The sequence below is a fragment of the Dipodomys ordii genome, unplaced genomic scaffold, assembly GCF_000151885.1.
Source record: "Dipodomys ordii isolate 6190 unplaced genomic scaffold, Dord_2.0 Scaffold59, whole genome shotgun sequence".
NCBI lineage: Eukaryota > Metazoa > Chordata > Mammalia > Rodentia > Heteromyidae > Dipodomys > Dipodomys ordii.
The window spans coordinates 2436105-2461232 of NW_012267275.1; the positions used below are offsets into that span (position 1 = coordinate 2436105).

General features: G+C 34.0%; 1 protein-coding gene across 1 annotated transcript in view; it reads right to left on the reverse strand.

The window, feature by feature from the left end:
- Mctp1 (multiple C2 domains, transmembrane 1) overlaps positions 1-25128 on the reverse strand; it is a 541169-nt gene that overhangs the window by 207335 nt on the left and 308706 nt on the right. Inside the window, exons 6-8 of the mRNA XM_013022079.1 lie at positions 24745-24856; positions 15356-15394; positions 9067-9126 (exon numbers count right to left, since the gene is read on the reverse strand). Of these exons, the coding sequence (XP_012877533.1) occupies positions 9067-9126; positions 15356-15394; positions 24745-24856 (211 nt within the window). The remainder of the gene's footprint in view (positions 1-9066; positions 9127-15355; positions 15395-24744; positions 24857-25128) is intronic.

The window sequence follows — 25128 nt, forward strand, 5'->3', positions numbered from 1 at the left end:
AAAAAAAAAACAATTATAAGATTTCAAAGTGCCTCTACCAGAAAAATACTCATCAACAGACAATAGTTCTAATATTTAAATATTTGAATGCAATTATTTTTATTTTTTTGTCAATTGTGGGGCTTGAACTCTGGGCCTGGGCACTATCTTTGAGCTCTTCAGCTCAAGGCAAGTGCTCTACCACTTGAGTCACAGAGCCACTTCCGGCTTTTTCTGTTTATGTGGTGCTGAGGAATCGAACCCACAGCCTCATGCATGCGAGGCAAGCATTCTACAATTGAACCACCTTCCCAGCCCCGTATGCAATTATTTTTAAATGATATTTTCCCAAATTTTTGCATAGCAATTTTTTCAGAACTGGGGTTTGAGTTCAGAGATCCACACCTGCAATTTAGGTACTATATCACTGACCCATGCATCCAGCCCTCGTTTTAAATTTGTTTTAGATGTGGTCTTGTTTCCTGCCTGGGTAACAGGAGCTACATTCCTATTTTTTCACTTCCCAGCGTAGCTAGGACGAGATTTATAGGCCCCTATGCCCAGCTTCTTCTGGTGAAATGGAGTCTCCCAGCCTGGAACTGTGATCCTACCTTGGTATCCTCTCATATTGATAAGATTACAGGTGCACCAACTCTTCCAACTATTGGTTGAAAAGGGATTTCAAGTACATGCTGTGCTGGCCTTAAACCATGATCCTCCTGATGCCACTTTCCAAAGTATGGAGGATTAGAGGCATGAGATACTAGCATCCATGTAAACAGCAAATTTTGAATATTGCTTATTAGTATCAACACAGAACATTATCATCAACACACAATCTTCACTTCTGAGTTACAAGGGAAGACAAGAAATGGTTCATAGAGCATCTGCACAACAGTTCCTCTGCTCCCATTTGTTTTATATAAAGGTATTTATTTTCCACACTGAATTTTGTTTGAATGAAGAGTTTCTCAGGTTAAAATAATTGCTCAGAATTTATTGCACAAAGCAGTGGATAAGGCTTTTGTTTTAGTTTTAGTTCAAAGACTTCATGCTACTTATCATTATATAATGCAGAAGTTGATTTTGGTGGTTGATTTAACCACATTTGCTGCTATGGCGTCTGCCTCTAACAGACAGACTCCCAACTTCATTTCAAAAAGTTTTGTTAAGGAATATGATTGGCAAAGGAAGGAAAGAAGGAACACAAACATTGTGGCAAGTCAAATAATGGTTTAGCAAAGGGAAGAGAGTTAAAAGCAATCATTCAGGTAGAACTTTAAAATTTCAAAGCATATATATGTGCATTATAGCCTTTGATTTCCACAAAAACACTTAGTAGAAAGGCAAGGCTTACCTAGTTTCATTTTACTAATGAGGAATTTGAGGCTGAGTGGTTAGACTAATAAATAAATGGATGAATGATTAGAACTCCAGAATTCCTGTCATTTATTCCTAAGCTTATCCCAATAGGAGTGTTTAGGATAGAGACTCTCTTACAGGCTTATAGTTAATTAAAGTAGAATTATAATGTTGACAAACAGTACTCTCTAACTCTCCAGTTAAGTGGATTGATTATATTTGGAATGTCATTTCAATATAGATTTTCCTATATGACTAATTCATGAATCACCTCCTACTTTCCTCAAAGATAAAGAGCATGTATTTGCTTGCAATATTTTAGCTTACTGAAGAATTTTCTCGATTCTGCAACATATTATCTAGAAGCAGAAGTCATCCTTAGTACTGAGACTAGTCTAAGTTGCTCAATGGTATTAATGAACAATATGACTGTCACAACAAAACTTCTTACTATGTACAATTTAAGATGTGCTGAAAGCTGCTGGTCTTTTTATAAGTAACATGATTGAAACCTTCACTTATTTGCTCTTCTTCCCAATAATTTTTTTTTGTGCCAGTCCTGGGGCTTGAACTCAGTGCCAGAGCACTTTCCCTGTTTCTTTTGCTCAAGGCTAGGTCTCTATCACTTGAACCACAGATCCACTTCCATTTGTTTGTAGTTTTTTTTTTTTTTTTAAATAAAGCGTCTCATAGACTTTCATACCCAGGCTGGCTTCAAACTTCAATGGTCAGATCTCAGCCTCCTGAGTAGCTAGGATTATGGGTGAGAGCCATTGGTGCCCAGTCACAACATTTTACACAAGAACATAAACAAGGCAAAGAGGAAATGAATACTTCCTATGAGAGTTTTCATACTTCCACAGGAAAAAAAAGGACACAATGGAGCCTGTTTATTGCTCTTAGTTGTCATGCTATGCTTTTCTATAACCTGGAAGGACATTTCTCAAATAGTTTGGGAAACAAAAGGAGAAAAGGAAAAAAAGTAATTATTCACAAAAAGATAGTTAATGGATTTAGGTATTAAGGTGATCTCTTGAAAGGACTAGAATGAAGAATAAAGGTTTCCAGACCATTTAATTCATATTTCAAGGTGATTTATTTTCTAGTAATCTTTTTTCTCTCAAAAATGTCAGATTTCTAAAAAAATTCTATAACCTAATTCAGTGGATTTTATTGACTACATGATCTGAAATAACTGCATAATCATTAAACATACTTAGTTTAGGTCATGAAGAATAGAAAACTGAAATAAAATCATAAGGTAAAGATAGAAGATATAAATGCAGGTTTCCAGTATTAGAAAAGACAGGCATGTAAATAGAATTGGTCCACCTCTGTTGGTTTTATATCCATGGATTCTGTGCTGAACATGGACAGCTATTTTTGTCTTGCCATCGATCCCTAAACAATACAGAAAACATCCAGCTTTCATTGAATTAGATAGTTTAAGTATTTTATCAATGATTTAAAATATACAGGATTCCTACATAGGTTGTAGATAAATACTATGCCACTTTATGAAAGGACTTCAGCATCTGCAGATCTGGATGCCCACGGGAGGAAAAGTTTGGAGAGATCTCTCATCCCAGCACCATGATATGAAGACCATATTCACTCATATCTTTCTAGAAATTTCTCCAGGATTTGGAAATGCTGCTTTCTGGAACTTACTACTGGTTTTCAACACTATTCTCCCAGGTCTCAAGTATATTGAAAACACTTTTCTGTGTGCAGCTTATATCACACACACACACACACACACACACATACACACACACACACACAAAGGCAGCAGAGAAGTGTTATATTTCTGTTACTAGGGAGTATTTTTTAATTATAAAGCATTCACATGTAGGATGTAAAATTACTGTGACAATAATTATTACTTCTCCACTTAACCTTCTTTTTAATTCCCTTCACTGTTCTGATATCAGAAAAATCCTAAAAAAAGCAATTTGTACCATAAGACTTGAAAAAATAATTCTGGCTATGTCTCTAGCTATATTTATTTTCTCTGACATTATCTCTTAAGAAGCCGTATACACAGAATCCCATCATATAATCTTTGGACTATATTTTCTTGACCATTGAAGCATTGTTCTACTTTTGAAAAAAATGGCTGGAAACTATAGAGTTCCACTGCATTTGACTTTATTGTGCTACATGACATCATCTGACAGTAACTTGAAAAGCAATTATTTTCAAGTAGTTTATTTTTAAAATTAATTCTGATTGCTGAAACAAGTAGCACAAAGCTTTCCCATAGAGCTTTGATCATTCATTTCCATGCATATGTGTGGCAGGCCGGTTCCTCCTGTCCAGGGCTGCCACAGAATACAACTTTACAGTCCTTGATGGCAAAATGTGAAAGTAAGTTCAAGTATTCCATTCATTTATTATTATCCTTTCTGAGTTTGCATGAACTCAGAATGTGAATTCTGAGAGCTTTCTGTACTGAAAACCTATTTTACACATATGAAATAGAATTCAGATCTTGAATTCCTGTTTTCAGGGAATAATGTATTAGTAAACTAATATTCTCCTTAAAGGACCAGCTAACTAGTCTAAGATCTTCCTATAGGTACATATCACTGACTACTGCTTCATACGTTAATATCTGTTGTTACCTGGTATCTAGTTACTCTTTACTAATTCTAAATGTGGGTAAATGTTTCTTATGAGAAGGAATCTCAGGCTTTGGTGTGTATGAGAATCACATGGGGTACAGGTTGAAATGAAATTGTGACTCTACTCAAGAACTTAATCACATCCAGGAAGCAGCAAACCCACCAATTGCAACAAAATAGTTGACAGCTAAAATTTATAGACTGTCTTGAAGGTTCAATTCTGTCTTTTCAAAATGCATTTTTCTACTTTCAGTTTGGATTGGATTTTTCCTTTTATTCTTTCCTCTCCCCATCCCCAAAGTAGAATTCCAGTCCAACAAAGACTTAGTTGAGAATACTGCCTTAGATAACAAAATACTGGTAGCGTTATGCTGGTTTTACCAAGGGATATGTTACAGTCTCTGGTAGGGTTATGTTACAGTCTCAGGAGTAGTTTTTGGTTGACTAATTATCAGTGCTTCAATAAATATTTATTTAACATACATTCTATGAGAAAAAAACAATAAAGAAAAGTAATAAACTTTGCATTCTTGATTAGTAAATAGAAAAGTAGGACTAAAGAAGGGCTTGCGATAGGATAAATAATATCCATGTCTGAGAATGGACAATTTTGTTACATAATCAGCATTAGAACAGAAGGGAAGACACCTGGAGAGGAGATTAAACTACAGTACTGGGCTCCACTCTGAAGCTATGGGTCTAGAGGAAAAGGCCAAGGAATCTGAATTTTGAACAAGTTACTCAGGTGGCATTGACACCACTCATCTGTGGACTAGACATTCATATATTTGCTATATAGCAGAAGCAAACATTTGAAACACAGCATCACATGATTTAAAGAACATCAGAATAAGTGATTTTCAGTGCTTTTCTGGTCATTGAATTCTTCTCTTTACCATCCCTTCAATGAGCTCATCAGAATCTTGATTTTTATAAACATAAAAGTAATGAATGATTATAAATATATACCAAACCAAAGCCATCCCTCCCCCTCCAATATCTCTTCTCTACTAAAAACAAAGAATAGAATGTGATGGATTAAGGTATATGTAGCCAAATAAGAGATCCTGGAAGGAAATAATCATGTTGGAGCTCAAAGTTTGTATTAATGATTTCAAGGGTTGCTAGAAAACATTTTTAAACAAAAGGGATGAAGGGATAAGAAGAATTAGCTTTAATAACATAAATAGGAAAGATTGGATTAGGCTACTCTGAAAGATGGGTTAGGTGAAAATATCCATCAATGTTCATCAAGCAGTTAGAGTATGACCAGACGTTCACATTCTAGTGGTTTTGATGAGAAGCATCTCTTTTTAAGGTAAAGAAATTGAGCCACAGAGAAGATTAAATCCCCTACTCAAAGCCAAAAGTCTAGAGATTGACCAGGGAAATAATTAAATCTAGAGCTACTTATCTAATCTGTGATTTTCTGATATAAAATGGAATTAATTGGCACAAGTTTTTTGAATTGATTTGCCTTAAAGATGAAATATATCCTGGTTATAGATTACTGAGGAAAGATACTTAGTGGCAGGCAAGGAAGCAAAAGGAGCCAGGAGTTAATAACTGTCATATCTTATTCAGTAACGTTTATTAGATAATTGTATTCTATACTCAATTATCCATCTATCTAATGTCTGTCAATATGGTGGTGATGAAATTGTGGAACCTAGCATATGGGTTGAGAGTATGTCTACACTCTCATTCTAATTAATAAAATATACTACAGCTATTCTTAGTAAAACTGGATAACTAAGGACAGAATTTTCTATTAGTCTAGATCCTTGATTTAAAAAATGTAAGCAAAAAACTATTTAAAATCAATATGTGGCTAAGAGAACACAGGTATGGTATACCACTCCTCTCCTTAATGTATACAAAGAATCCTTGGCTTTTCTTACCCTGGATTGTAGTATCTGTACAAAACCTAATCCTTTCAAATGAGCCTCAGATACTGCTAAGCTGGAGTGAAAGACATTGCTTGTGTGTTTACAATAAGCCATGTGTGGAGTCAGCTCTTTTCTCTATTTTCAGCACAGAGGTGGCATGTGCTTTTATTTAATCAAATGATTCACAGGCCACTACAATGGAAAGATAATGACAGCTTTGAATGGGTGTTTTGTGCAGCCCAAACTAGTGTGTGGGGCAATTATTAGCTCAATCCCAGGCACAGGCAGGTTCTATCTTTTCCTTTTCCTGCAGAGTTTATTCTGGTGAATTGCAGTTGGATGATGAAGTCCAACAAGTAGATTTGTTCTGCAGCTATCCACTCTGTCAAAGAAGGATTGCCTTACAGAAAGCCTGCCAGTGCTTTGTGCAGCCTACTGTGAAGTGTCTTTTCTAAGAATGAAGCCTCAATCCCTTTTCTTCTTAGAAGATGATTCACTGGCACTGTAATCCTTAGAAAATTTCTCCTGGCTTTTCTTCTTATTTTTTTCATATTTGTATTGCTTTTGATAGAATTTGTGGTGCCAGGGAGGTATTTGTATTTACTTAAGGTGTTTTAACTATCCTTTCTCATTTTTAACTGTGGGCAAACAAAATTTCTTTAGCTTAAACTGTATTCTTCAAAGCATATGCTAATGTAAAGTCACCATTTGTATTGTAATATTGTTGGATTGTTAATCTACAGATTTCTACCACTGATACAGATAAGGAATGATACTGCTTTGTTTGACTTACAGAGTTATTTTCTTTGTATACTTTTAATTAAAATTTACAAATACTTTTGAGTATTATGTTCATGTGCCAAAATAAAATACCTGACTTTTTGAGTAGGATATATTATACATAGTAAATTTGTTCAAAATGAGTTTTGGCACAGGATATTTTTTATACACAAAATAAATAACTCTTACTTAGTTTGAAAACTTCCTTCAACCATTTGTCCATCTGATCCAACTATACTGGATGATCTGACATAAGCCCCATTTTCTGTGTTTCCTATGTACTCTTCTTGTCATAGTATTTTCTTTTATTTTTATGAGTTCTTTTGGCATTTGACAGCCCTTTTCACTTAAAAAGTTAAACATTTTCTTCAATTCACTATGTGTTCTTGCAGTATTATTTAACCAACTCTATTATGAGAATCTAGATATTTGTTTAGTAGAGATCACTAGATTTAGAATTTAAATATGCCAAATATTTGGAAGTACTGTTCTAAATGACTCATTAATGAGAAGCTAAAAATCTTTAATGAAATGCTAACCTAATTAGAGTAAACCAATGTTATTTCCCATTTCATGAGCAAAATGGCTATTGTCCTGTTCACTGTTTAATGCTTTGTGTCTAAAGATATGATATTTTGATGAATTATAAAAGTTATGCATTTGGAAAATTAGAATTTTTTAAAATCTTTTTACCCATTATTATGGTTTTATGAATATAGTAAACAGTATTGGCATTTTTACTAAAAGTTCTGCTAGGATTTCATTTTCTTCATTATAATACCTAGTGTCTCCTGAACATGTGTATTGATCCTTCTAAATTAAGCTGATAATTTCTTTTCAAACCACATCTTGTTTACCTCATAAACTCTTGATCCAAGATTCTATTTGAACTAGTTTTTAAAAAAATACTGAAAATGTAAATGAGACCCATAAGAAACCTCCTTTTATATATGCATCCAACATACTTATGACAATATAGCTTGGGTAAAGAGCCAAGAGATAATTTACCAAAGTGACATATACATGAATATGCAAGATAATACTCATCCAAAAAAAAAAGAATTGGTCACTAGTTATTTGATTTGTAAATGAAACAACCAACTCAGCAAGTCTGCAAGAGAGAAAAAGCTGTAAAATATGGTTTTTATATCTAAAAATAACCCAAAGAGATATTTTAATGGTCTACGTCCTTTAAAACATTTATTTCTGTGGCATCTGGGGAAGTAACTGTGCAGATCCTATTATCTAGGTACTTTAGGACAATGATATCACTTCTCTGGGCCTTAATTTCCTCCTTGGTAATAAGAATGGCTTCTGTAAAGTTTCTGCCCTTGACTCAATTCATTTGCTGTTCCCCTGTGTATGCTCAGAAAAAGACATTACCACTATACTTTGGATACAAAGAAAGCTATCTCTTAAGCCTGCATATTTGTTGTTCTAAAGTTAGACAGTTCAAAAGATTGAGAAAGTTATTAGAGAATGCTGCAAGATAAATGCAATCAAACTGGAAGCATGAGTAAGTGGAAGGGTCTAATTTGGAAAGAGCAAAGCAGAAAGATGTTGAAAGAGAAAGGGAAACCTAAAATAAAGTGGGGGGAGCATAGTAATTAGAGTTGATCATGGTGGCAAATCTCACAGAAAATCCCTAAATTCTCTCAAGTGAGAAAACAGTAAGACAATTTTTTTGCACAAAAAGCCATTTTCCACCTAAGGTCATGGAAGGATTCAAAAATAGGTAGCCTGTGTGTTCATGGATACTATTGGATCATATAAAAGGAACAATGATTATTTTAGCAAAGACATAGTATAACTCTAGCAAAGGAAGCTTCCAGTGAAGGCAGTGGTCTGAAAGGCAGTGAAAAAGCTACTCATTCAGACAACCTCAAAACAAGAAAAGGCTGCCAAACACATGTGTGTTGCAACAGGCAGGGATGCGTACATGTTCAAAGACTGGGTCACTGGTCAGTGTCTGACTTAACCTGGAACCTGGCAATCTATATACTCAAGGCAAAGGTAATTGATTTTTCAGTATGCATGGGAAATTTGAGAGCAGAAACAGGAAAATAGCAAAGCCCTAAGAGTCTAGCATTTTCACTGCAATGTGAAAGGTTTTCAAAGAAAGAGGAACTTTCCTAATGACAAAATAGTAAGTGTAGTAACAATGAATCCTTTTGTTTATGATCACAAAAAATGAGTCTGTTCAAAGACCAATGTTTTTAATTATATGAAGTTCTTTATGTTTTCAAATGAAGAAATGTTTAAGTTAGTTAAATAGATGACATAGAATGAATTTAATAAAGAAAGCAAATGAATACATCAATCTGGGAACCTGTTTTGAAAAGTGAATTTCTAAAATCATGATGAACTTTCAAAATGGCTCTTTGGAACACAAAATTAAGAAAATTCATATTAAAGGATGTAGACATTACCCTCCAAAAGAAAGACTTCACAGAGAAATAAGATCCAACCACTTCATTTTCTGAGAGGTCCTAAAAACAAACAAACAGTTACCTAAATTTTAAGATGCAATGAGAATACTTAATTGGTATTCAAAATTAAAAAATACAATAAAAGAAAAACAAAAAACAAGAAAAAATATAAATAAAAGAGACTTCGGATGTTTGAAGTTTCTTCTCTTGAATAAAATGCTCTGATGACACATAATAAAGTTGAAAGCAGATGCTTGGAATCTACTTACCTCCACCTTCCTCATTAATCACTAAGATGTCTTGGAGTCTGTTGTTTCATTATAGAAAGTAGAATTGTTTAAGCATATTTTAGGATTTTAAAAATAGAATACAAGGTATTTGTTTCTTGTAGCAGAAAATTATGTTAACCACAGACCCTGGGAACATTAAAAATAATTGCAGAACTCTTAGTCAATTCCTTACAAAAATTCCAAATTTCCTGATATAATTACTTCATTATCATAGCTCTTTTACAAATTTTTAAGGAAATTACTACTGAGAAAGGTGGCTGTTGGGCTTAAAATAAAACAATAGATACAAATTTGATATTTTATTACTTGACCCTTTATAAACTATGGAGAATAAAACTTTAGTTAGCTAATTTTAAACTGAACATTTAAATTTGCTTCACTTGAGCTCTACCAGTTATGATAACATTATGGGAAACTTATGAGACTTATAGGAAAGTTCAGTGTTCGATGCTGATGAATAGGAACTGATCTTTCAATGTTCTTATCTATGGTTTTTGTGTTCACAGTAGTGGTCTAGAATCTCATGTTGGATCCAAGGCATAGAAAGTGCACAGTAAATTTTAGTTGACTATTACTGAATGTCACCTAAAGTGATATTTGTACAAGGCCATAGATCCCTAGCAAACATGATTTTAAAAATCATAATAGAGGGCTAGGAAGTTGGCTCAGTGGTAGAGTGCTTGTCACACATGCATGAGGCCCTGGGTTCGAGTCCTCAACATCACATAAGCAGAAAAAAGCTGAAGTGGCACTGTGGCTAAAGTGGTAGGGCGCTAGCCTTGTTCTGAAGAGCTGAGGGACAGCGCCAAGGCCTAGAGTTCAGCCTCCACAACCACCACCACCACCAAGAACAAAAATTATAGTAGAAAATAAAAACAAACTAAACTGCTAAGCCATTTGGTTAATTTAAGAGTGGGCTTGAAATTACATTAGAGTTTATCTGTGCAACCTATTTGTGCTTTTGAAATCCATTTCTCAATGAAACAAACTAATATTTTCCAAGTTGCTTACTTAGAGTTTTAGCTCTTTTGTTGGGGGAGAGGGTAGCCTTACTTATGTAATGACCTCTGGGTCATTAGAACTCTTACATTTCACATAGTAGTATAGCACTACTTAGCTATTATTATTCACATTTACACATATGGTTTTAATTAGACATAGCATCACATCAGATTCTACACATTAATAACAAAAAGTGATACACATACATTTGGATTCTGGGCACAGATCATAAGTGGGTTGACTGCAACATGTTTTTTTTTTTTTTTTTTGGTTGTGGGGCCTGGGTGCTGTCCCTCAGCTCTTCAGCTCAAGGCTAGCACTCTACCACTTGAGCCACAGTGCCACTTCCAGTTTACTAGTAGTTTATTGGAAATAAGAGTCTCATGGCCTTTCCTGCCTAGGCTGGCTTTGAACTGTGAACCTCAGATCTCAGATCTCAGCCTCGTCTCCTGAGTAGCTAGGATTACAGGAGTGAGCCACCAGCACCCAGCTACTACATTTTTTACTGAAAGAATCCTCTTATAGCTTTTAGAACATTTGCATGTTTTCCTTTTCAATTGTAAACTTTTCTCACTGTGATTTACAAATATTTTTCATTAATCAGGATGTGCATCTACATGTGAAAAAATTTATAGATCATATTTAACTGTACTAAAATTTTATTCTTTCTAATCTTTCGCAGTTAAAGGCAGAGGGTATTGATCTAATTGTGTGCAAAAAGAAAAAAGATTAAGACATTTGGGAAAATGGTAAGCATAGCAGTTAACATATCTTAAATGTGAAGGCCAATCAGTGATCAAATATCTACTGTAATTATGAAAATATATCTGTTTTAAAGTAACAGATTTCAGAAGTTTGGTTACTGGGGTCAAAATATACACTTTTCTAACAGAATGACATTACTTCATTGTAGAATCTCTAATCTGAATTATGAAGATGACCTTATGGCATTTCCAAACATAAATATGAGAGCAAAGTAAGGATTTCTAAATGAAATTATGTGTCATCTTCAAAACATGTAAACATAACATTTTTTAAAACACACATATATAATAACTAGATGTGAAAAACACACATTATATAATAACTAGATGTGGTATATGAAAGAAAAAATCATTTTGTCCATTACAGTTGAGAAGGCTGTTAACAAAAATGTTTTGAATTTCTTTTATTATTATCTTTAAGTAATTGTACAAAGGGGTTTTAATTCAACTGATCAGTTTATATAAAAGTTTTCAAATTTTATAGCTTAAAAATACCACCGACTTTTTAGGAGATGACATTTGTAGAAAGGATCTGATAACTATGTCTAACTATATGAGATTCTTTAAAAGGTTTTATTTCTCCCACATTGCTTCAAGCAATTACAAGTTTTCACTAACTAATCTGTCATCCAAAATATTAAGCTTAACTATGCTCTGTAACTTGCACATTCAAGAGTTTTCTGCTTTAAATTAATGATACAACTTTTTTTCCCCAAAAGTCTAACCTCATATTGCTTCATTCAGCCAATGCATAAATTGGTTTTTATTCATTAAAATTATGCTGTGTTTATATAAAATTTTTATAATAAGATGCATTAAAAATAATGTAAGCTGTCATGTAACAGAAGACCTAGTAATTACTCAAAAGATGAACTTTTCATAAAACATAAACTTCTCATAAAACTTCTAAACTGTGAGGCTATGAATTGTAACATGTATATCATCACAATATCTCTTCCATGTGAAAACACATTATTATCCCACTTTAGTAGCAAATTCATTCTTCTAGGTTAGCAGACATGTACACTCGTGCAAACACACACATTCACACAATATTGCATAAAACTGGTTATTCTTACCATGTGATATCTGACAGAACCAATTATTTCACTTTTTCTCTATTTTTGATTTGACACAACAAAATTTATTCTCAAAATACATACAAATCTTTTTTTTTGAGCTATGAAACTTTTCCTGATGAATAATTTGAACTTAGGATATATTATCAATGATATGTTACATCTAAAGAGTATGATATTATAGTAACTCAAAATATTACTCTTTCCCCATCAAAATTCATTTTATAGCATGAGTGTAACTCTTTGACCAGTATAATTATCTAATTGCCCAATTTGGTGGTGACATTGATTTAATTTTTTTTCTCAATATAACATTTTTCTACCTTTTCTGTGTAAGGGGGAGAATTTGAAATGTATCTGGGGAAAACCAGAGTTTTAAAGAATGCTTCAATCCTGAGGAAATGAAATATAGAATTTATAACTTCTTGCTGATTTTCATGACCTTCAAATATAACATGTATTTTACATATTCTTGCTCTTCAGACATAGGTGTAAGTACATTTTCCCACCTTTTATTACGTTTGATAGCACACTTACTGCAAATAAGATGACTTGGTTCTGAACAGCAATTATGATTTATTTCCCTGACTTCAAGATGGCTTCCCTGTCTCTCTCCCCTGCTTCGCCCTCCTCCCCTGTTTCATCTATGTCCTGCATAGAAGTGGGTTAGAACGTAGAGCCTCTCTTGCAAGACAGGCACACTACCACTCTAATTTTACATTCACCAACTGGTGCTCCAAGGCTGCATGCCAGCGTCCTGGCCTCAGAATTCAAGAGACCTCATTTTATAAATTAAAGTTCCCAAGAAGAAAGTGACTTGTGTTTGTATGTAAAATTTATCTTTGATTTTGAGCAAAGTGACATATGTACATATCACTGTTAAAATGTATGAAACCACAATCTCATCGTTTATCCTTCAGTTTCCCAGGAAGTGTAATTCACTGGAGGAAAGGATCCAGAGAACAGTTTCTACCTGGTAGTGTGTGTGAAGCATGGTGAGGTAGGTACACATTGAAATGTCGAACTTGCCCTTCTTAACATTGAGCACTGTACTCTTGTAATACTAATATGGCAGGATATTGCAAATGTTTCAGGGCATAGTGAACATCTGAGTGAATTAGGAGGTGTTCATTATGTTCTTGTGAAAAAGAATAAAATGAATGAGCTGAGTTTAATTGACTCTGCATTTAATATCCTCATTAAATTTTATCCAAATCCCTCAGACTAAAACCCCAAAGTAATATGAACACACGTATTCAATGTAAAAAGCTGCCAAGTTCTCAAATAAGTAGCGTGTTAGAATGCAGAGCTTCTGTGTCTTCAGAGGCATGCTTGTACCAATGTAACACTTTGTATGATTAAATGGATTTTTAATGGTAATAACTCAAAGAATTTTACACATAAGTAGTCAAAATTAGATGTTTATTATTCATTTAAGACTCAAGGAAAATATGTGAATTTACTTCTACTTAACATATAATTAAGATTAAATTTAAACATAAATATGATTTCTTTGACCGGTCCTAGGGTTTGAACTCCGGACTTGGGCACTGTCCCTGAGCTTCTTTTCCTTAAGCTGAATACTCTACCACTTTAGCCACAGTGCCACTTCTAGCTTTTTTGACTAGTTTATGAGAGATAAAAGTCTCCCAGAGTTTCCTGCCTGGTTTGGCTTCGAACCTAAATCTTCATATCTCAGCCTCCTGAGAAGCTAGAATTACAGGCAGGAGCCACTACTGTCTGGCTTAAATTAGATGTACTTTTAAGAACATTTTTTGTTATTGTTATTTTAGGTTCTTTCTTTTATATTAAAATATGTATTCTTTTATATTATATATAACATATATACTATATAAAATATATATTCTTTTATATTAAAAGATACTTCTTTCTTTTATATTAAAATACATAATCCCCGTTAATACCAAACTATATAATATACTGTTCTAGCACCACATGTCAAATTTATCTGGTAGATAGACTATTGTGACACTATGGATTATTGTATTTTATGCAATTATATAATAATTGATACAGTATGAAGGAAAGTCAAGTTAAACATATTTAACAATAATTTTAGTGTAACACTAACTTTAGAGTACAAAGAAGAAAGTTATATAAAAACTAATGGGTAAACATTTCTTTAAAACTTGTTTTATAAAAACACTGTGTACACTCTGGAATCCTAAGCAAGTGATTTAGGGATCTGACCTTTTGATGAGTTATCTTTTAGTTATTACTGCTGTAAAAATTAGGAAGGAACTGTGCATAAGAAATATTTGTTAATTAAAATATTACCACAAATATAAAAAACACTTTAGTATGAGTAATTCCCTAATTCACAATAAATAAAGATGACAAAATTAAAGAACAAACTTAAGTAATAGCATGATTTGATCAGAATGGAAGAAAAAAGGATTGTCATGTTCCAGGGTCTAAAAAAATTCATCACTCTATAAAAGAAATACTGATTTTTTTCAGTAGAAATTTGAGCAAGCATGGTTTTTTTTTTTACAAATAAAACTTCTGAATTTTTTCAAGGCTTGCTATAAATTTTAGTATTATCTATTCATCTATGTCCAAGAACAATACTTCCACTTAGTTTATGTCTTATATGTGTTGTAAGTAACAAGAAGAACTAAGACTAGTCTATTATAGGTACCATAAATTTCTGACTCCCAAGACCAATGCATTTCCAGGTGTGAGAAGAGGCATGGAGGGAGATCGTTCTCAGTTATACCAATGTGGGGGATTTTGAACATGGAAAAACCTTATGTTCAATTTCCTGTGAACAAAATAGGAAATTCAGTGACTACTTCTGTCCGGAGTACTTGTTCCTCCCTACTCCTGTCAGTTCATTGGGGAGGGGGAGGTTTTCTAGACCCTGTTTACACATTATAGAGGCCAGATGCTGAGAATGAGGTCAAGAAATGACCAGAGATTAGCAAGAAGATGATTTGAGTGTTCTGAATTGCTGTGATTTCTACTTATCAAGAAAGCATTGCATGATTTGCTTAGAATTTATGGAGAAAAAAATAACAATTGGAGGGATGAGACTCTGTGGCAGAACTTGAAAAAGGATGAGAAGGGTTTGGGAAAGCAGCTGATAGTCTTCTCAACAAGAAAAGCTGAAAGATCACATGCTAAGAATTACCTTACTTGATCTTTTCCAACTCTTCCTCATTAGCATTGTCTGTAAATGAAATAAAGCAGTTCATTATCTTCTCACTAAAGTACAGAATAGGGCAGCCATTGTTTTCTAGACGAGACATAACATTTATTAGCTGTTTAAATAGCAAACTGCTTTCACCAACAGCTACACAAGACAAAAACTGTTTCTCACATACACACCGCTAGAGAAACATCTTTAACATCCAGACAGTCTTTCTTGTGAGTTCACTTGCTTTTTCATTTACATGAAGAAATGAGACAGTATATTTTAAATTGGAAGGAAAATTCGAAATACTTCATTGACTAGAAGAAATACACGGAATGGGGGTTAAGGGTGTACACTTGGCTTTACTGAGTTTATAAAAAACTTTTTCTTCAAACACATTTACAGTCTAGGTTTGGTAGCATCTTAGAATTGTCCCTGCTTCCAATTAATCTTTATATCGTGGTCCACAAGTACTTTCAGCTGAGAACAATGCTACATATTAGTAGATTGATGGATATTAATGCATCTTTCCACTAAACCTTTACCAAAACATTCCCTTTGAATTACTTTGTTCTAGTAAGAGGTATTTATGGCGAATAAATTCCTGGAGAAATTTATTTCTGTTTGGCTTTGGTAATGTCAATGAGAAAGCCTTAAGATTAAAAGAAAACTCTTTGTTGTTAAAACATCTCAATGACCACTGTGTTCTTAGCCTTCTTGATTAGCCTATTTATACTGTCTGTTTTAACACTACCTCTGAAAAATTGCAGTAAAGAGTATAAAATATTTGAGAAATTTATATAGAAATTCTTGTCATGTTTATACATGCAGGAAACATATTAGGGTCTTTAAGAACTCTATCTCTGGGCTGGGAAGGTGGCTCAGTGGTAGAGCGCTTGCCTTGCATGCATGAGGCACTGGGTTCGATTCTTCAGCACCATATAAGCAGGAAAAAAAGCCAGAAGTGGCGCTTTGGCTCAAGTGGGTAGAGCACTAGCCTAAGAGCTGAGGGACAGTGCCCAAGCCCAGAGTTCAGGCTCATTACCAGACCCTCCCCTCCCCCCAAAAAAGGAACTCTATCTCCCTCAACGAAATTCACTCTAAAGAAGGATCCTTCAGAAACTTCATGGATTATAAAAACACAAAAAAGAAATAAATTTTCATATAAGACTAAGGCCAGAACCAAGACAACGGAATTACATAGGGGTTACAGGATAGTAAATATAAAAAAATCATAAATTATCAAAGACTAATACATTTCTTTTTACTGAAGATAGTTATATACTTTGTCTAGTTTATACTTTGTCTCCATATACTGCATACTAAATAGTGATTGAAACAAGGAAGATTAATAGCTACCCTAAAGTTCTAACAATTCCACTTCTATTTCTGCTAGGAAACTGCAAAGAATTATTATCAACTAATATAGCCACATTTTATACTTTCTAAGTACTAAGGTATAACTCATTTTGAAACAAAAAATCCAAATACTTGGCTGTAGATATGGACATATAGTGGACATGTACTAGATATGGTTAAGTCAGTGTCAAATGCACCACTGCCGCCGCCACCACCACCACCACCACCACCACGCTAGCACTACCATCACTTCCTTCAGCATCACCAACAGACAACTGGAAACCAAATTATTTAGTGATCGTCCACATTTATACAACATGATAAAAGTCAACTTTCTCAAAAAGCTGAATTTCAATGGAAATTTGTAGCATGGTAATTACTAGAAACAGCATTTGGAACAAATCATCTAAGAACAATTCAGATAAGCAAAAATGTGAAATCTCATAACCCCTGATCTTTTGTCACCATTGTTTGCAATCTAAAAATCTTATAAATTCAAGCCTATGAGAAACACTATGCTGTAAAGAGGAGCTTAGGTCATTCAGAAGAGTAGAATCTTATAGCAACCCCTGCCGTTATTAGAAGTACTACTGATGATCAACTCAGAACTACAGACTATTAGCCTTTTATAAGTGAGATGAAATACAGGTCTTGTATTTTTCCTATCTTTCAAAAACAGACTTTTAGAAGCAGGTTGTATGGCTCTATCTTTCAGATTGGGAAAAGGACACAAACAAAATGTTAATGATTTAGGTATGTATTTAAGTACAAATATGAAGGATTGGAGAGCTATGAGAATCAGTTCATTATTTTCCTGACTAAGCATCAAAAGCTAGATCCAGTGATTCTCAAGATGCTCTTTTCTTTCTTTCTTTCTTTTTTATCAGTCATGGGCTTGAACTCTGAGCCTGAGCACTCCGTCCCTCAGCTCTTCAGCTCAAGGTTAGTGCTCTACCACTTCAGCCTTAGCGCCACTTCTGGTTTTCTGGTGGTTTATTGGAGATAAGAGTCTCACGGACTTTCCTGCCAGGCTGGCTTTGAACCACAATCCTCATATCTCAGCCTCTTAATTAGCTAGGATTACAGGCATGAGCCATCAGTGCCTGGCACTTCTAAGTTTTGTAACAAGATTTCTTCTTCTTTTAGCCAAACCTACTAGCTAAGCAATGGGTTAAATACTTCATACTTAATACCCAAATTCCTATTTTTGATTATTTATTTTTCAGTTTTTAAGCAGTAAAGTTAAAGGAGACTCAATAAAATGGGGAGTAGTAGAAAAGTTAAAAAGCAAATCAATTTGATATGGCATTAACACTGGTATTTTTGCAATGTGTGATATGTGTGACAGAAGTTAGATGATCGTTAGAGATAGGCGATGAAGCAAATTCTAGAAAAATAAGATTTAATTTTTGCTTTATGCTTTTAATTTCAGGTGAGAAACATATGAATTAATTTTTGAAGGTGTCAATATCTAATATTTTTATAATATAAACTATTAGCAATTCAACTGTCTTTGAGGCCAATAAAAAGAATGAATGATATAAAAAAGTAATAGAGCTATAAAAATTATTTTTTACACAATAGTAATTTTAGGCAACTGTACTGCTAATGTACATACCAACATATCACAGAATGATTAGGACATACATCTTATAAAACATTCATATTCCACCTTTATCAGCAATTCCTCTTCAACTTTTGGTTGTATAATTCTGAAATGGGTGCAAATTAAGCCAAAGTAAAAAAAAATAGTTCATCAAGGATGAACTAAGATCAATTTGTATGTTTCTTAGGTTTTCTGTTTCTTTAGCCTTAGTTATACAATTTGTACTTCTAGGTTATCTAAGAGAGTGTGTAATGCAAATAACTCACTTTTATTTCACAAATTCTCCAATGAAGAAAGCTGTGGATTGAACTCTGCTAGAAAAAGAGCCAGAAAGAACTCAAACACACTATCAGACGCAAATACCATGTATAGACAGACAAATATGCACTACATATTTTGACAGATTTTGAAACAGGACATGCGATCAAAGCAGAAATGAGAGCTGTGCCATGCAATGCATCAGCATGCTACCTAGGAAGGTTTTGGTTTCTTGTACACATGATGCTGGAGACTTAAAAATAGAGGTACATGTCTATTCATATCTGGAATTTTTTTTAGTATCAATCATGAGCTCAATGGAGTAGATTGGCATCTATGAAATACATCTGCTATTATTCATACTACATTTCTTAAATCACTGTAATTAGACATTACATGTTTTCAGAGCTGTGGTAGGTTCAGTAGATTGATAGATTTTTTTCAACTTATTCTTTCATTTTACTGATTTCCAGAAGTGCAATCCAAATAAGAAGAAATCATCGCAACTGCATTATTCATGGAATATATTGTCAGTATTTAACAGTGCATTAAAAACTCACAAAACAACTGATTTAGAAATCTTAGCATTTTGTAATCTTAGCACTTAGTGCTTGATATTTCCAGTTGTTTCCTTCCCACTTAATGTTAATATTCTACTTCCTGTTTAAATATTGGGAAATATTTATGAAAAGCTCTTGAGACTCTGCTTTTTCATTCTCTCTTTTAATACATGTAAAATATTTTTGCCAAGTTTTATAAACATAGGGATTAAAAATAAATGTGGTTTTGGAACTAAAGTCTTCTGTTTCTAAGTTATTTTTGAGCTAATAACAAAAGAAAATGGCACCCTTATCATTTTCCTGTGTAGAGCTTAATGCAAAACTATTCTTCATACCTATCTTCTGTACATCATTCATATTATATGGGACTATGAAATATTCAGTAGTTGATTTCTGATTTGCTGAATTTTGAGTGTGAGAGATTAGTATGCTATTTTCACTGAAGCAGTTTATTCTGCATTTAAGGCACAAGAAAAAATTAATTCAAAGAAATATTAACTCTATAATTGTCTTAACCAAAAATTTCAAATGTTTCACAGAAAAATATATTTGGCTAATAATATACATGTTACAAAATGAAGAAAATGCATAGAAATGCATATACATAGAAAATGTATGCAAATGCATTACTATGAAAATGCATAGAATGACATATTTACTAATATATATTTACTAATCATTAGAATTCCTTAGAAGAACAATGTAGCTTGATTTGAAGAACATTATCATTAACATAGCAATTTTAAAAACTTACAAAATTAAATTAAATCATTATTTAACCACAACTTAATGTTATTTATGACAACATTAGGGATTTTAATTTAGAAGAATAAAGTATCTTTAAAATACCTTCCCTGGTCCATTGAAGCCTTTTAAATACTCAAAAAGATACATCCAAAACATATTGAACAACCACTAGGTACAGAACACTAGACTAAGTTTTGAGAGAAGTCATAATGAGTGGGTTCTTTTTTTTTTTTTTTGGTCGATTGTGGGGCTTGAAGTCTGGGCTTGGGCGCTGTCCCTGCAGCAAGGCGAGTGCTCTACCGCTTGAGCCACAGCGCCACTTCCGGTTTTCTAGTGGTTTATTGGAGATAAGAGTCTCACGGACTTTCTTGCCCGGGCTGGCTTTGAACCTCGATCCTCAGATCTTAGCCTCCTGAGTAGCTAGGATTACAGGCTTGAGCCACGGGCACCTGGCAATGAGTGGGTTCTATAAACTAACTTACAGTTTAACAAAATAAATGAAGTTGGAAGATGAGATGTCAGAGGGAGTGAGGCCAAGCGGAGGAGTAGATGAATGAAAAGAGGAAGGGTGGAAGAATGCAGTCATAATATAAATATATACAAAATATAAGTATATACATATATACACATGTATGCATGTACACATATACTCATATGCACATATATGCGTATATATCCATATATTTTCATAGAACTAGGAAAAATGAAGGGATGGATGGAGTTGGGAGAGGTAGGAAAGAATAACGAAAGGGGTGACATTGATCAAAATGCATTGTACTCATAAATTTACAGGTTGAATTGAAACCCTTTTGTACAACTACTTAAAGATGATAATGACAATAATAAAAAATAAAGAGAAAAAAAGTTCTGTATATTATATAATACTGTATATGACACATATATGTACATATATATTTATATACATATACCCCAAATGATAGTATGTAGGATGTAGGTGAAATACTGGCATCCTTAAGCACAGATGACAATGAAGATGGTTTGGATTTGAGAGAAGATGATCCATGAATAAGTCTGTGTGTTTAGAACAGAAGTTACAAATGAGGAAACATATGTTATTTGTTAGAGAACCTTGAAATCCTCTCATTAGGAGTTCCATTTAATTAGAGAAAGTCACAAGTCACTGAACAAGTAGAAGAAAAAGGATTTTACTGAACCTAACACAATGCTTAGTAGAAGAGTAATGTTTTAGTTTTAATTGACATATAAATTGAACATATTTGTAGGTACTATGAGATAATTTTATACAGGGAAACATGGTTTATTGTTCAAATCAGGGCAATTTTTCCTACTTCCTCAAATACAAATCATTTGTCTTAGCAAAATCCTTTAAAACCTTTTCTTCTGGCTCTTGGAATATGCAGTACATTTTAACTTCTCTGAGATAAATGTCTATGAGACAAACTTCTTTATGTTCCTCGTTCAAGTTTTCAAAATCTAATAACCAGGGTTGTTAAATAAAATAAGTCATTTCCAGTATCTTATAGAAGTTGCAATTGAATAACAACTTAGGCCAAATAAACAGAGATAAAAATTTAAAAGCTACTCAGTTCTTGGTAATTTTCACAATGTAAAATATAAACTTAGAAACACAGATTCCAATCTTGCATATTAGAATGACAAGGAAATTGGATGTCCTATTGAGCACTTTTTAAACACTTTCTTCTGCCACCCAGCTTGCTTCTCTATAGCCCGGCCTATGCTCTGGTCATTGATCACATACATGAGGATGAGCCAGCACAGCCACACAGAAAGCTTTTCTCTCTGCCTCCTTGTGTGTGGCCAATGTCAGGAGGAGCAGTGATTGGGTGTTCCCAGGATGAGCTGATCCTGGTATAGACCATTGCTGAGTCTTGGCTGAGCTACATCCTTCTCTAAAGAAGAACCAGGGGAGAGTTACAAACAAGGTTTTAGGGAAAAAGACCCTGTTTCCTGTTTGTGAGCAGAATAAGTCTGTGAATGGAAACTACGAACATTCAGGAAAGATTTTTAAAAGTCTAGTGTCATTAAAGGGATCTAAATCAAAGAAATGGCATAAGGATTTTAGGGAGAAATCTGTATGAAAGGTGAAGAGAGATGAGTAGGAGAAAAAAAGGATTAAAAGACGAATTAAATCAGATTTTTAAAGTTTTCATATAGCCCATTTTTCATATTTACATTTGAAAACAAATCCTGGTTACTGTAATATTTTTAGATTTTTTTCTAATCAGAAATACTTTTTTAATGTTTACATATAGCTTTGAGCAGCCATGGAGATTGAAGAATTTTTGTGAATATTGTAGAAGAAAAGATAAAGTTGAGAATTAATTGCTTTTATGCTTCAATATATTTCTGTCTAGTTCTGAGTAACTCAACAATTTCAGTGTAAAGTCTCTTTATACTAACTTGATCCTTCAAACACTCATCTTGAGTTAGACTATTTAATAAAGATTTCTGTAATGTAAAAACTCAACAGACTATCCATTGTCATCAAATCACCCAGATAATTATGGTAGCTGCCTTACTATTCCAATATTCACTTGCAAGTGTGCATGTTTTTGGAATATAAAGGATCTTAAGTACTTGGTTTGTTTCTGAAGTATATCTTTCATTAAAATAACAAAGAAGACTAACTGTAATATTATTTCACCAAGTCTTGCTGATATTTTTTTAACCTCCTACAGGTAAACTTGCCAATTTTCCTCCATATCGACCTCTGAGAGTTCTAATCCAAACCTTTATCATCTCTCAACTAGATTTTTGCAAAAGCCACTTAATTGGTCTCCAAGCATATATTCTTAGTTCTTCAATCTGTTTTGTACAATGTAAGCACAGTGATATTTTCAACAGACAAATATAATCCCTTCCTATTTGCAGACTGGTCAGTGGTTAACTGAGGTTTTTTGGGAAAAGATCAGAAACCTTAAACTGGACAATAGGCACCCCCCCACATACTCTGACCATCTCCCTTCCCCTCCAGTGTACTATGCATGGTGAACTAAGCATCAGGATCACCCATGCTCTCTTTGATTCTGCCTTCTCAAAGCTCCAATACCTGCTCAATTCTTCAAATGCAATATGGGTTTTCTAGTCACAGGATTTTGCATGTGTCCTTTCCACTGTTTGAACTACTTCTCTTCTAGATTGTTTCTTTTTTTTTTTGGGTCCGGTCGTGGGGCCTGAACTCTGGGCCTGGGCGCTGTCCCTCAACTCTTCAGCTCAAGGCTAGCACTCTACCACTTGAGCCACAGCCACTTCGGCTTTTTTCTTTTTGCTTATGTGGTGCTGGGGAATCAAACCCAGGGCCTCATGCATGCAAGGCAAGCGCTCTACCACTGAGCCACCTCCCCAGCCCCTAGATTGTTTCTTAACTTCATCTTTTTGACTTCAGTTTACATTTGAATTTTTTAGAGAATCCCTGTCCCTAAAAATTTTCCTGTTCACTGTTATATAGCTACAGTGATTACTTTATGCTTCTTTCAGTAATTATCTGATTCTTGATGTCTGCATTGAGCATAAATATATGATAGCCTAAGTATCCAGCATGGGAAATGGTGTTCAGTAGGCTCCTAGTGAATATGAGGATTGTTTGAATAATGCACAAAATGAGTATTTACAATTTATTCATATGTTTGAACTAGCCAGATAGAATTTACTTCTTGGTTTGTGCAGAGTGAAGTCACATCTTTGGATCTGGTGACTTTGGAATGATGGACTTCCTTTTCTCAATACTCATTGTCAAAGTTTTTCTATCTATTCTTCCATCTATATGATTCACCAAGCAAGCACAGTAGGGAATATTTGGCAATACTTGTTGAAAAAGAAACATTTCTTTCTCAGTGAGTAAAGTATAAATATTTCACTCATCCTTAGAAATATTACAGATGACTTTGTGGACTCACTGCTTTTTAAAAAAATAGAAAAAATCCCTTTCAAGGTTTGAATTGCTTCAATTAATTTAAAATGCTTCCAAATTTAAAGTTGGATTTCAGTAGTTTTACTTACAATTGGGGAGTGGCAATATATACCAACTTTTATCACACATCATTTTCAGACAGAAATGCACATATTGCTGAAATCGAGTATTTGAACTTGCTTAAGATATTATGTCTACTACAAAAATATGTTACAATTAGGGCTATTATAGTTCCCAGGTCCATAAATATACACAGAGTCCAATAAATAATCTTTGGTAAATTGTGGCAGAAAATGCAGTGGCAAGCATACTGCTCTGGGTGAAACCTGAAATAGTTCAATGCCACTTCAGTGGTGTGGAGTAATTGGCTCCTGTGCATCCCTTGTTAATTTCTCCCAGCAGCATGGTATGCAAGGAAGTGTAAAAGTTAGTGCTAAAGAATGGGTGAAATCAATATGGAAATCCATCAAGAAAATGAAAGGTACTCACTTCTCATTCAGTAAACAAATACCAGAAAGCAGAAACTCTGTTATAATTCCATTTTCATTTTTTCTTTGACATGCCACACCTGATAATAGAATCAAACTAGTAGGGTCTGGGTACTTCAGTTGGAAAACCAACTATTCAGTTCACTCTAAATGTATTCCCTGATTGAACACAATCTGTGCCTACATATAACATGTCTAAGATTGAGAAATAAAATTGTAAAACAATATAAATCAATTTTATAACAAGAGGTTCTGATCTGGAGTGTGGAATAGGAAATTTGAGTTGGAAACAAAAAAGCATGGACTAGCAATAATCGGTATGCTCACGAGACAAAGAACAGGCCAGATGGCCCCATGTAGCTTTTCTTTATTATGACTTCTGGGTCAAACAAGGCTCACAATATTTGAAAAATGAGCATAAGAAAGAGCTGTTATCAGGTAGTAGAGGAACTTACCACATCCCTAGGTTCTCCTTCTTTAGGGCTAAGTATGACAGAAAGCAAGATGACTCCAAGATCATGGTCAGGATAATGGGGATCTTTCAGAGGTAGGGTCACATCTGTGGACCTGTGATAGAAAATATTTAGATTTTTAATGGTCATTCAACGAATAAGCCAAAAGTCTTTTACAGAAGGAGAGCATTACAGAAAAAAATGAATCAAGCATCCTCAGTATTTGAGATAAGGACCATGAATCAGGATCTAGTTGTTAATAGGTAGTATTAAATCTTAAAATCTGTATATCCTAATGCAGAGTCGGTAGAGAAAGCAATTGTAGCTTTTGTAGAAGGACGTGGTCTTTCTAGTTTGAGCTCAGTCTTCATGATAATGGCTGCATCA